Genomic DNA, 12669 nt, shown 5'->3' with positions numbered 1-12669 from the left:
ACACCAGACAAACACTCCAATTAAAAAATGGTGAGAGTACCTAAACAGACACTTCTCCAAAGAGGACATATAGATGGCCAATAAACATAAGAAAAGGTGCTCAATGTCACTAATGATTAGAGAAATGAATAGAAAAACCACAATGAGATACCACTTCACACCTGTCATAATGGCTATCATCAATAAATCAACAAACAACAAGTTTTGGTGAGGAGGTGGAGAAAAGGGAATCCTCACTGTTGGTGGGATTACAAATTGGTGCAGCCACTATGGAAAACAGTATGGAAATTCCTCAAAAAATTAAAAATAAAACTACTTTATGACCCAGCAATTCCACTCTTGGGTATGTATTTATCCAAAGAAATCCAAAACACTAATTCAAAAAACATATATGCATCCCTGTGTTTACTGCAGCACTATTCAAAATAGTCAACATATGGAAACCCATCAATAATGTCCATCAATACACGATTGAATAAAGAAACTGTGGTACATTTATATAATGGAGTATTACTCTGCCATAAAAAAGAATGAATTGTTAATATTTGCAATGACATGGATGGACCTAGAGGATATTATGCTAAGTGAAGTTAAGTCAGACTGAGAAAGACAAATACCATATGATCTCACTTATATGTGGAATCTAAAGAACAGAATAAATGAACAAACAAAACAGAAATAGACTCATAGATACAGAGAACAATCTGATGGTTGCTAGATGGGAGAGGGGTTGAGGTGATGGGTAAGAAAGGTAAAGGGATTAGGAAGTACAAATTGGTAGTCACAAAATAGTCACAGGGATGTGAAATACAGTACGGGGAATGTAACCAATAATGTAAAAACTATGTATGGTGTCAGATGGGTACTAGAGTTATTGGAGGGATCATTTCATAAATTATATAAATGCCTAACCACTGCACTGTACACCTGAAACTAATATAAAATAATACTGAATGTCAACTATAGTTAAAAAATATATGTGAATATATATATATATATATATAGTCACAAAATGTAAAGTACAGTATAGGGAATATAGTCAATGGTACTGTAATGCTATGTATGGTACTCGACTTGTTGGGATTATCACTTTGTGAGAGGTTTGTAAATGTCTAATCATTATGTTGTTTTGTACACCTGAAATTAAAAAAAAAAAGCAACACACATATGCACAAGGAGGTATATACAAGAAAGTTCAGTAGGCATGGTTTCTAATAGGGGGAAAAATGACAACAAGTATCCGTAGGGGGCTGGCTATGTAATCTGTAGTGTGTACTAAAATATAACACAGCCCTTAAAGAGAACAGCAGAGACAGATCTCTAAGACACACTGTTGGGTGAAAAAAGCAAGTTGCAGAAAAATATCCATAGAGTATGACAGATCATTTACATAGAAAAGTAACACTTATAATAAAAGTATACTACATATATGTATTTTATGGGGACATATGCATGGATGTAAATGCACTGAAAAGGCTCAGAGCAATAACAGTTTTTTGCCTCTCAGGAAGTGAAATGGGGACCAGTATTAAAGTCCCCATTAGTTAAAGTTAAAAGCATTAACTTTTCAGTGATGTTTATATTTTCTTACAAGGAGAAGACATTTATTACTTCTGTAGTTTAAAATTAGTTTTTAAAAACTCCTTCAAGAGAAAAATGGTAACTTTACAGTGGAGAAACCTGGTAACCACGTGATCAAGATTAACATCCTCAGTGATAAGTCACGTTGATGGCATCTACCCGATATGATGTGGCAAGAAGGGCACTTCCCCTCTGAGGTGCTCTTCCCCTAAACCTCTAACTCCAGTATAATCATGAGAAAAACATCAGACAAATTCGAATTAGGGAATGTTCTACAGGATGCCCAGCCAGTACTCCCAAAGACTGTGAAGGTCATGATAAACACAGAAAGACTGAGAAAATGGCTCAGACCTGAGGAAACTGGGGAGACATGACGATTAAATGCAATGTGGTACCATGGATAGGAGGACCCTGGAGCACAAAGAGGACATTAATGGAAAAACCAGTGAATTCTACATGAAGTCCAGTTTAGTTAACAGTAATGTACCAACGTTGGTTTTTTAGGTGTGACAAATGTACATTTTAATATGTTAATAACAGGAGAAACTGGGTAAAAGGATACCTGGGAACTCTGTACTATCTTTGCAATTTTTCTGTAAATGTAAAAATACTCTAAAATAAAACATTTATTTTAAAAAAGAAAGAAATGAGAACTAGGGAATAGCGTGCTCTCCAAGTCTGGACACTTGGGTTTTATACTTGGCTTTATTACTAATTATTCTATGTGCTCTTTAGCCAGTTACTTTTTCGTGCTCAGGTTCATCTAGACAATGAAGATATTCAACTAGAAAATCTCTAAGGTTCTTTTTTCCCCTAAAATTCTGTTTTTGTTTTTGTTTTTCAAAATAAATATTAACATAGTACTTTCAAAATGGCAAACAGGATAATACATTTAAAATTGTGAAAATTGAATTTATTTAACATGTAAGGCATAAAGTTTAATATGCATGGTATGATGCCATTTAAATAAAACTATATACACATATTCTATGATAGTAATGTATAAACAAACAAGACATACTCCTACAGCGTATGAATAAGAGGCCCTCTCACCTTTAATTTATATACTTTAGTACTGATGGAATATTAGTGAACATACAAAATTAATTTTTCTATAGAAATGTCTCTTAAATTTTTATATTGAAAAAAATAAACTGCAGAAAAAGACCTAATTTTCTATGTCTACCATTTGGTAAAATTTCCATCCATCTTACTAAGTTATTTTGCTTTTTTTAGTATATTAACTAAACAAGTAACTGAAGTATCTTTTATATGTGACAGAAATAGTCAGTTTTAAAGTAATTTGATCATAAGATTAAAAACCCTCAGCCAAACTTCTCTAAGGTCTCTTCTTTTCCTAGCAGTTTTATTGTGTCACTTTTGGCTATAGATTAAATAAATGCTCACTGTATTAAATATTAAAACCTTGCCACTTCAAAGGGGCCATAAGCATCTTCTATAATATTAAATTCTTCTTCTAGGAGTACAAGAGAGACATAGTTCAAAATGTGAAAGTGTCTACTGTATAATTTATAATTACTCTTCTGAAAAATTAAAAGGAGTAAAACTCCAAAAGAAATTCAATTTTCATGTTACCAGAAAAAAGGTACCAAACTTTTGAGACTGGAAAGGACATAAAAGAGGGTAGAAATGGAGAGACTAAAAAAGAAGAAAATTTAAAATCTTCCTATCAAAGACTGGTTGTCTTTGATGATGGATAAATGGTGAAAAAAGGTTTGCAAAATATGCATGGTCTGAATAATTCATATAAATGCTCATGACAAAAATCTTTTCTTCTACAGCTAGTAAGTACGGGAGAAAAAAATAAAAATAAAAGTCCTGCTATGGCCTTACACCTTCTTCTTGCTCTTGCCTAAAATATAGTTAACAATGAAATGCTCAAAGGTAGCCTGTAAAAAGAGGGGCAAAAAGGTCTAGATATGCAAAGTATATACATTTCTGACTGAAGGAAGCTATAAAAAAAAATCTAAAATGCAAAAGAGAAGTAACAGGTAGAGAAAAGATCTGCTCCTACCCTGACAATGACTGAGATATAACAAAGAAATTAGGGAAAATGTGTCAAGTACTTAACTTTAAAGACAAAAACTTTCACTCTCTACAAGTTAAAAATATGGCTAAGAGAACCAACTCATAATTTCCAACTTCAGTCTAAAACATTTCCTGTTTCAAAGAATCTTTTGGAATTAATGGCATATATAAGACTTTCCTTTTTACAGATTACCTGGTAAGTAATATCCCAAGAAATATATGATACTTTACACAATTAGTGCTATTTTCCTGCCCATCTCCTTTAACTTTCCACAAAAGACAAGAAAATAACTGTGCAAAAGGTAACAGCAAGATTCTCTGCACTTATTTGAGATGGGAAAACTTCGGATGGTGTTTATTTTCAGTTAAGAACATTTTAAACTGCACTCACCTGCTCCAAATAGTTCTTTGTGGACCTCTAATACCACAGCAACACCGATATTATCTTTCGTCATCACTCTGTTCAGCATAGCTTCGGATCCATCTGAATTAGCCATTGCCACTTGGTTAAATTCCACTGTATGCTTCTGCACCAATGTAAATCTAAAAGGTACGATGCATTATTATTATATTAGATACTTGTATATCATGCTAAAAGACATTAAACGAAGGGAGCACAAGATACAGACACTACTCAGTCTCTCCAGTCATTTTCTAGCTGCAAGGGGCCACGTGATACAGTTGAAATGGAAGAAGTCTGATTACCGTAAAAACTTTCTTGGAAGCACCACCTAGTAAAAATGGCATATATGTCCCTTTGCCCTTTTACAACTTTGTCCATGTAGTGAGAAGCAGGAAGGCAAAAGCCAACCCATTATGGATGCAGAAGCTGCTGAACCAGTTCTGGACTGCTATTTCTGGACCTCTTGCATGAGAAAATTACCCTTCTCTCATTTCTACTGTTGGGATTTTCTGGTATTTAAAAGTGAACACAACCTTAATTGAATCTGCAAGTTAATGAGAAAGAACAAAATAAAATCTACCCTGTTTGCAATTTTATTCTTACCACATCAAGAGATTTGTCAAGAAAATGCAGGGACACGCCCTTACCTCAGCTAAGGAGAAGCCAATTTTTCCAACTGGCTTTTACTAGAAAGCTGGAATTGGATGTATGTACGTGTTCAGAGAAACGGATTCTGTAAGATGAAGAATGGCTCTTTCTGTGATTCTAGCTCCTGAACTAATAGTTTTTCTTTCCTTAGCGCCAAACTAAGTATTGTAGAGTTGCAGAATTTAATAGAATTCAGTCTACCACTGACATTTGATATAATAGCAGTCTGACTTTGGTCAAGCATTTACTCTCATTCAGCCTACTTTTATTAAGTTTGTGAAATATTTATAAATGACCTAAACCTACTAAATACAGAGGGTGCCAAAAAAATGTATACACATTTTAAGAAAGGAAAAAAGTGTATTAAAATTGTAATGCTCAATATATACCGATAACAAAAGATGAATACAAGTAATGTGTATACATTTTTTTGGTACTCCTGGTGTACTATCTACTTTTCACTAGGTGTTAAGTGGAGAGAAGACATCTTTTCTTATAACAGCCGCACCCCTCATCCCAACCTTCCTCCTAGCTTTGAAACAGAAGCATGCATACATCCCTGGAAAAATATTGACTAAAATTTTACAGGGCACTGTGGTAGATGAGACAATATATTCTCCCTGCTCCAATTCTGAGTGTCTCAGATGCACGCTGAGAAAAATAAAAGTTGGCTCAAGTGACTATTTCTAACCCAGAGTAATTAAAGGGAGTATCATTTCCACCTTCTACTCTAAAGGAATGACTTTTAAACTGAAATCGGAAGGATGAGGAGTTACCAGGGTGAAGAATGGGATTAAGAACATTCCAGACAGAGGAAGAAGTGAAAGGCCCTGAGGCACCAAACAGATTTGTATGTTTACAAGTCAGAAAAAAATGAAAGTGCATGAAATGATGTTGGAGATGAGAGGAAGAGGAATGACAAGGTTCTAAGCAAAAACATACTATTTGATTTATATATTTTAAGATCACTCCAGCTGCTTTGTGGAGAATGGATTATAGGAGCTAGAGTGGTAATTGTGAGACCAATTAGAAAGTTTCTGAGGTTGTTTGGATGACAGTTGATGGTGGCTTAGACTAAGGCAAGAGAAGTAAAGAGAAGTAAGCAGATTCAAAATATGTTCTATTGGTAGAACTGACAAACCTCCATGTTAGACTTATTCAAATATTTTTAAGTAGAACACCTTTTTCAAGTAATTTCTGGTAAGATTACCATATATAAAACAGATCAAAGCAGCATTATGCTTGAATAAATCAATCACTAAAAACAATGGATCTGTTTCGATGAATATAAAAAGTTGAAATCAGAAGGTAGAGATGATAATTATAGTCTTGTATCAGTCTCAGTATCCAATTTTTTTTATGTATTTTGTTTTGGTTATATGGCATTAATAAAAATCCTGATTCACATAGACACACAGATACAAGTGATAATTAACTAATCTTGTACTCAGAAAAAGCAAGCAAGCAGGCAAAAACTTGATTCAGGTCTGCATTAAAACAAGTCTACCAAGCAGTACACTGGGGAAATGTTATTCTTTTCCAAAATGTTAAAATTTGGTATTTGAAATATTTGAGTGAACACATTATTTTTAAGTTACAGTTCAACTATTTGCATTTAATTTTTGAAATACTTTATAATTACAGAACTCGGGGTGGCGGGATGGCTCACTTGATTAGAGTGTGAGCTCTCAACAACAGGGTTACCGGTTCGATTCCCACATGGGCCAGTGAGCTGCGCCCTCCACAACTAGATTGAAGACAACGAGCTGCCACTGAGCCCCTGGAGGGGTGGCCAGATGGCTCAGTTGGTTAGAATGCGAGCTCTCAACAACAAAGTTGCAGGTTCAATTTCTGCATAGGATGGTGGGCTGCGTCCCCTACAACTAAAGATTGAAAATGGTGACTGGACTTAGAGCTGAGCTGCGCCCTGCACAACTAGACTGAAGGACAACGACTTGGAGCTGATGGGCCCTGGAGAAACAAACACACTGTTCCCCAATATTCTCCAATTAAAAAAAAAAAAAAAGTTCTAAAAATAAACAAACAAAAATAAAACATAAATAAATACAGAACTCTTAGGCTTATTTATAGGAATCCAGGGTTCTGTAGGAAAGTCTGAAAATCCTGCTTATTATAGTAATGTTTTTAGTATTGGAATCTTTTACTTCTACCAAAGTCAGGCCATTATTTGGGGTGAGGGGTGGGTATCTAATTATTAGAAACAATCTTCCTTAAGTAAAATTTGTTTTCCTGTGTCTTTCTTCCATTAAACTTAGATCTAGATCTTTTCTTTAAAGGAATATAGAATAAATCTAATTTCTCTTTCACTTGACACTACAGTTGACCCTTGAACTACATGGAGGTTAGTGGCACTGATCCCCAGCAGTTGAAAATCCATGTATAACTTTTGACTTCCACAAAATTTTAGCCGTCTCTCAGTATCCACAGGGAATTGGTTCCAGGACCCACATGGTTACCAACATCCCTGGATGCTCAAGTCCCTTACATAAAATAGTGCAGAACAACAAATACAGTAGGTCTTCTGCATCCACAGATTCCCCCAACCACAGATCAAAAATACTATTTGAATACTGTTGAAAATACTGGTTGAACCCACGGATGCAAAACCCAGGGATACGAAGGACATACTGTACATTTATTGAAAAAACATCCATGTATAAGTGGACCCGTGCAGTTCAAACTCCTGTTGTCTGGGGGTCAACTGTACTTTAAATATACCTCCCAAGTCTTTTTTAGGAAAAAAAAAAAAAAAGATCAGTTCCTTATATGATATAATTATGGTGTAAGACAGTTCTTCATTTGAACATCTCAAGTTTTCCCAAAGGTGGAGTACCTAGAACTGGGCATAAATGAACTACTTCCTTCTTCATTTTGGACTGTATTTTTGTTAATAAAGACTGAAACTACACTTTGGGGACAGTCATATTAATAATAAACCAAGTAAAAATTAACATATATCTAAAACTTTTTGGCTTTTTTCGCTCTTAAACCAGGTCTCTTCAGTCCTGCATTTGCAGATGCTTAAAAACAAACAAGTGGGAAAAATGATTTTATTAAGCTATATATGTTTATTATAGATAGTTGGAATAAGGAAAAATATAAAGAAAATTTAAAGTCACTGGCAACCCAACATTCTCATTAACAAGTCAATAATTTTATTCCACCGAACTTTTCTCCATGCATACGCACACAAAAATTTTTTAACAGTTAGGATACTCTATAAATTTATATTTTGGCTTATTAATAAACATTCTATCAGGGACCTTTCCATATAAAATTAAATATTCTTCAAAATCAATTTTTATAATTGTATTATAGTTCACTATACAGATTTACCATAATTTATTTAAATACTCTGTGTTGGGCATTTAAGTTACTTCTGATTTGAGCTATTATTATTAATGCCACTATGAACATTTCTGCATATAAATATTTTTCTCTACTCTCAAATGATTTTATCCCTCCCTCTTCCTTTTCTTTTAATAATCTAAGAGCAGCAGAGTTTATTTCTGTTGAGTATCATTTCATAAGCTTCTCATTAGTTCATCCATTCAGATATTAAGAGCACTGTGAAACTTCATTCTATTTTTCAAAAAGATTCAATATCCCTGCCAGCTTTTTGGTTTTCATAAATCTTATGTGTATAATCTGTCTTCTCTGAAATAATAAAAATTCTCAATAGGACAGAACAAATATTAAAAATAATAAAAGCTACCCATTACTGAGAATCTACTTTGTATCAAGATCTGTGATAGGTACTTCAAACATACTAGTCCTAAAATTTGCAAAAGCTTTTGCAAAAGATGGACATGGAGATATGTTGCTCAGATTCCTCATCAATCCTTAAGGAATTGCTCCAGTTGAAAAGTGCTTGCCTCATCCAAGGTCAAGTACTTCTGGCAGTGGCCCATATCCAATTATAGATCAAAAGCAAAAGAAAAAGGTCTGGGGATTTTGGTCCCCTTAGGTTGACTCTCACAGGCCCTTTCAGTTCCAAAGCTATACAGGTGGGGTCAGCTGAGGCTTTCAGGCCTGTAACACAACTCTCCTCTCTATGCCCAATTCTGCTTCTTCCCTGTTCCTTTCCATAGATGTTGATCCCTAATAAACTCCTGAACACTAAACGAACTCAGTCTTCTTTCTAGAGAACCCAAATTGTAAGAGGCAGTCTTACTATTCCCATTACAAATGAGAGGAAAACTGAGGCTTGGAAATTCTTTCTGAAAAGTGAGATGGTTCATTCATCTCCAATATTCTAGAACTTCTCCTATACTGCAATATTCATAATAGATTACCCACGCCGATTCTTTAATCATACTTTTTCAAGATCTTTTAGTACAATGGGATATACTTATCTTGATCTGGAAACCTAACTAGTTAAGGCGGTTTAGTGACTTTTTGTTTACCAATCTCATCTTCTTGGTTTGCCAATTTCCTCTTCATCTGGTCTTACTTAGCTGTTCCACTTTGAAGATAATTCTCCTCAACAGAGATCATGAATGCAAAATAGAAGTTGTACAGCTTTTTTCTCAATCGTCAATTAGTGATTACACAATCCATAATACGTCTATCATTTCTTCTTTATAGTGCATAATTATTTAAAATATCCTTCTTGCTATCTTACCACTTTCACCAAATCTTTGCTTTTTAAAAATTTTCTTGGCAAAAATCACAGGTACATAAATTCTTTTTAAAAATACATGCGTGGTTATTCACTTTTCTTCATAAAAAAAAAAATACATTATTTTAAAACGAATCCTGAACAATTACCTGATTTATTAGATGCTGCCAACTACTCCTCCAACTTTCTTCCTCAGTGGTATAATTTATTATTGTATTCCCCTAACTTTTGACTTTTGAAACTTTCCAATCTTCTTGAAGTATCCGTTTGTTAATGTCTTTGGTTTCAAAAAGTTCACAAAAATAAAACCAGTTTTCCTAAACAGAGTGCATATGTAATTATAACTAACACTCCTTTCCTTGGAGCTTAGAAATACTAAAGGGGACAGAGTCAAACTCTCGAGTTTTATCATTTCAGCTTCACTAACAAAGTCATGAGGCACTTACCGACGGGAATACATTCTGAAAAACGCTTAGTCAGGCAATTTTGTCATTGCACGAACATCATAAAATGTACTTACACAAACTGAGATGGTACAGCCTATTGCTCCTAGGCTACAAGTCTGTATAGCATGTTACTGTATAAAATGACACAAGATTAAATCAAGAACAAGACAAAATGGTGCAATCAAGAAACATGGTAAACACCAGATGTATGAAGCTGCTGCATACTGTTTTACAGAAAACTTTTTTTAGAAAAGTACAAAGAGCACACTCTAAGATATTGATAAAAAGTACAGTATAGGAAATACATAAAGCAGTACATCATTTATTATCATTATCAGGTATTATGTACTGTACATAATTGAATGGCTGTACTTTTATACGACTGGCAGCTCAGTGGGTTTATTTACACCAGTATCACCACAAACATGTGAGAAATGCATGGCACTATCATATGACAGCTACGATGTCACTAAGCGATAGGGATTGTTCAGCTCCATTGCAGTCCTATGGGACCACTGTCGTATAGGTCCATCACTGACTGGAGTGTTATTATGCAGCACATGATTAGTTGAAGAACCAAAGAGATAGCTGAGAACTATGGAACGAAAGAAGTTCCTTCTTTCCAGTGAGGATTAAATAGAACACAGATATATTTCTTGAATCTTAAGACGTTTTAAGGTACTCTGCTTTTAGAAAATGAGATTTCCAACACTAGAGCAGGTAGCTGTAATCTCCTACTTTTCTTGTTTTTATGTTTATTTTATACTATTAATATATTTATAATACATTCATAACATAGTAAGAAATAATTTTCTATATTCTATGTGTATCACCTTAACAATACTACTTTTTACTTTCCCCTTTCACACACAACCAAATGTAGTCCACTCTGCTTCTATTTTCTGTCTTACAGATTTCCATACAGGTGATATTTTGACATATAGAATTCTTCCTCCATTCCTTCTATTAGATGTTTCTTTTGAATAAGACATACTAGTTTAGTTACTTTCCACTCATCAATCCAAGCCATCAAGACCTGGTAATATACAAAACCTCAAACTTGCCTCTCTATTTCAATTCATTTTTATTATTCCTACTCTGTGGCTATTATACAATGCTACAAGCATTATTCCTGATGTCATTTTATTTTAGTCTAAGAATTCTTTTGTATATTCACCTTTTTTAAAATCTTATTTCACAGAAGGTCAAATGGGTATAAAATTATATATAGTGAAGATTTATATGACCAAAAAACAAAAAGACTCCACCCTTTTTATATGATTTGAGAAAGATTATTAGGTTGTATGTTTCAAATGCAGGAAGAACATGGCGGAAAGAGCCCTTCAAACAGAACAGAGAAGTAACTCAATTTCTTACTAACTTGTGATCTAGAAATAATTTTATGAGCTGTGATGTGATTAAATTAATGCTAGAGAGACGACAGTGAATACCAACTATGAGCAAGCAAAACAATACTGTATAATTTCCCTTATATGTGGAATCTAAAACAGAACAAACAAACAAAACAGAAACTAACAGATACAGAGAACAGACTGATGGCTGCCAGGAGAATAGGATGGGGGGATGGACACAACGGGCTTAAGAAGTACAAACTTCCAGTTATAAAATAAGTCACAGGTATGTAATGTACAGCATAGGGAATATAATATAGTCAATAATACTGTAATAACGACATACAGTGACAGATGGTTACTAGACTTATTGTGGTGATCACCTCGTAAGCTATATAAATGTTGAATCACTAGGTTGTACACCTGAAACTGTAATATAATATTGTATGTTTTAAAAGGACAAGTAATATTTCCTCCCCCAATTCATTTACGAGCCAAAGGGAACACTGTAGTACATAGTCCAGAAGAGAGCATAACCACACAAAAGTTAACTATGACCCTTTCTGGATCACATCATGGCACTCTTAAACCTAAAGCAAAGAGAAGTTTTAATTGTACATTCAGTACTATAAGATGCTATAAAATATGTTCTTGGGTCCCTTTAAGTAATCATGGGAGAGCCAGAAAATAATTTACTAGAAAAGATAAGCTTAGAGAGTGGATAAAAAGGGACGAAAAGTGGATCTACACCATCCTACTTATATTTGTACAACTCTTTTAACCACTGAAAGCACTTTCCCTTTCTTGATCATTTTCGTCCCATAAGAAACCTCTGAAGTTAGGTGGAGCAATTATTATTAACCATACTGGAGAGGTAACGATACTGTGGCACAAAGCAATTATTTTATGTTCTAGATTAAATTAATGGTAAACATTAGAAACCAGAAATCATAATCTTTTTTTTTTTTTTAAATCATGTAGACAAATTCTAAATGCAACCACTACGTATGACAAAAGAAATAACTGAGAAACCAGTGAGACAGGATTTTCCACAATAGGTCATTCTGGGATGATACTAATACCTCTGAATGCCTTCTTCTCAAGCACAAACCTACCTGAAATAACATAGGAAGGAAAAGCAAGGACTTGGCCTTACCTGGTACCTCTGAGACTGAAAGCAGTTAGAAAGCAGAGGCAATACAGCAAGCAGTAAGCACCATGACAGCCTCGTTCCAATCTTACTGGAAGAGACTGCCTCTTCACAGTCCTGAAACTGCTGTTCTCATCTTTCCCTCTCTCACTGATTTGAAACAAAGCAGGACCAGATCAGAACGGCTAACCTCAGGAAGAGCAAGTAAGTCTAGTGTCTAGGCCTGGTTTCATCTCCATTTTTCTCCATTTTGGATTTCTTCAAATTGTGTATCTGAATCCAAGACCCCATTTCTATTAACTTTTAAGTCTACATGGTAAAAAGAAATTTCAATTTGTGACTCTAAAAAAACTTATCTATCTATAATAACAGTCTCTCTACACACACACACACACACA

At 34.4% G+C, this 12669-nt stretch overlaps 1 protein-coding gene across 4 annotated transcripts in view; it reads right to left on the bottom strand.

Annotated features, from left to right (window-relative positions):
* The window catches only part of CNOT6L (CCR4-NOT transcription complex subunit 6 like), a 98987-nt gene that overhangs the window by 15769 nt on the left and 70549 nt on the right, over window positions 1-12669 (bottom strand). For all 4 annotated transcript variants that reach the window (XM_074324421.1, XM_019720244.2, XM_074324423.1 and 1 more), the window contains one exon: window positions 4022-4173. In XM_074324421.1, the coding sequence (XP_074180522.1) occupies window positions 4022-4173 (152 nt within the window). The remainder of the gene's footprint in view (window positions 1-4021; window positions 4174-12669) is intronic.

The sequence above is a fragment of the Rhinolophus sinicus genome, linkage group LG02 (genome assembly GCF_036562045.2).
Source record: "Rhinolophus sinicus isolate RSC01 linkage group LG02, ASM3656204v1, whole genome shotgun sequence".
Taxonomy (NCBI): Eukaryota; Metazoa; Chordata; class Mammalia; order Chiroptera; family Rhinolophidae; genus Rhinolophus; species Rhinolophus sinicus.
Note: the sequence above shows the minus strand (reverse complement) of the source record. Positions and strands in the feature narration are given on the sequence as shown.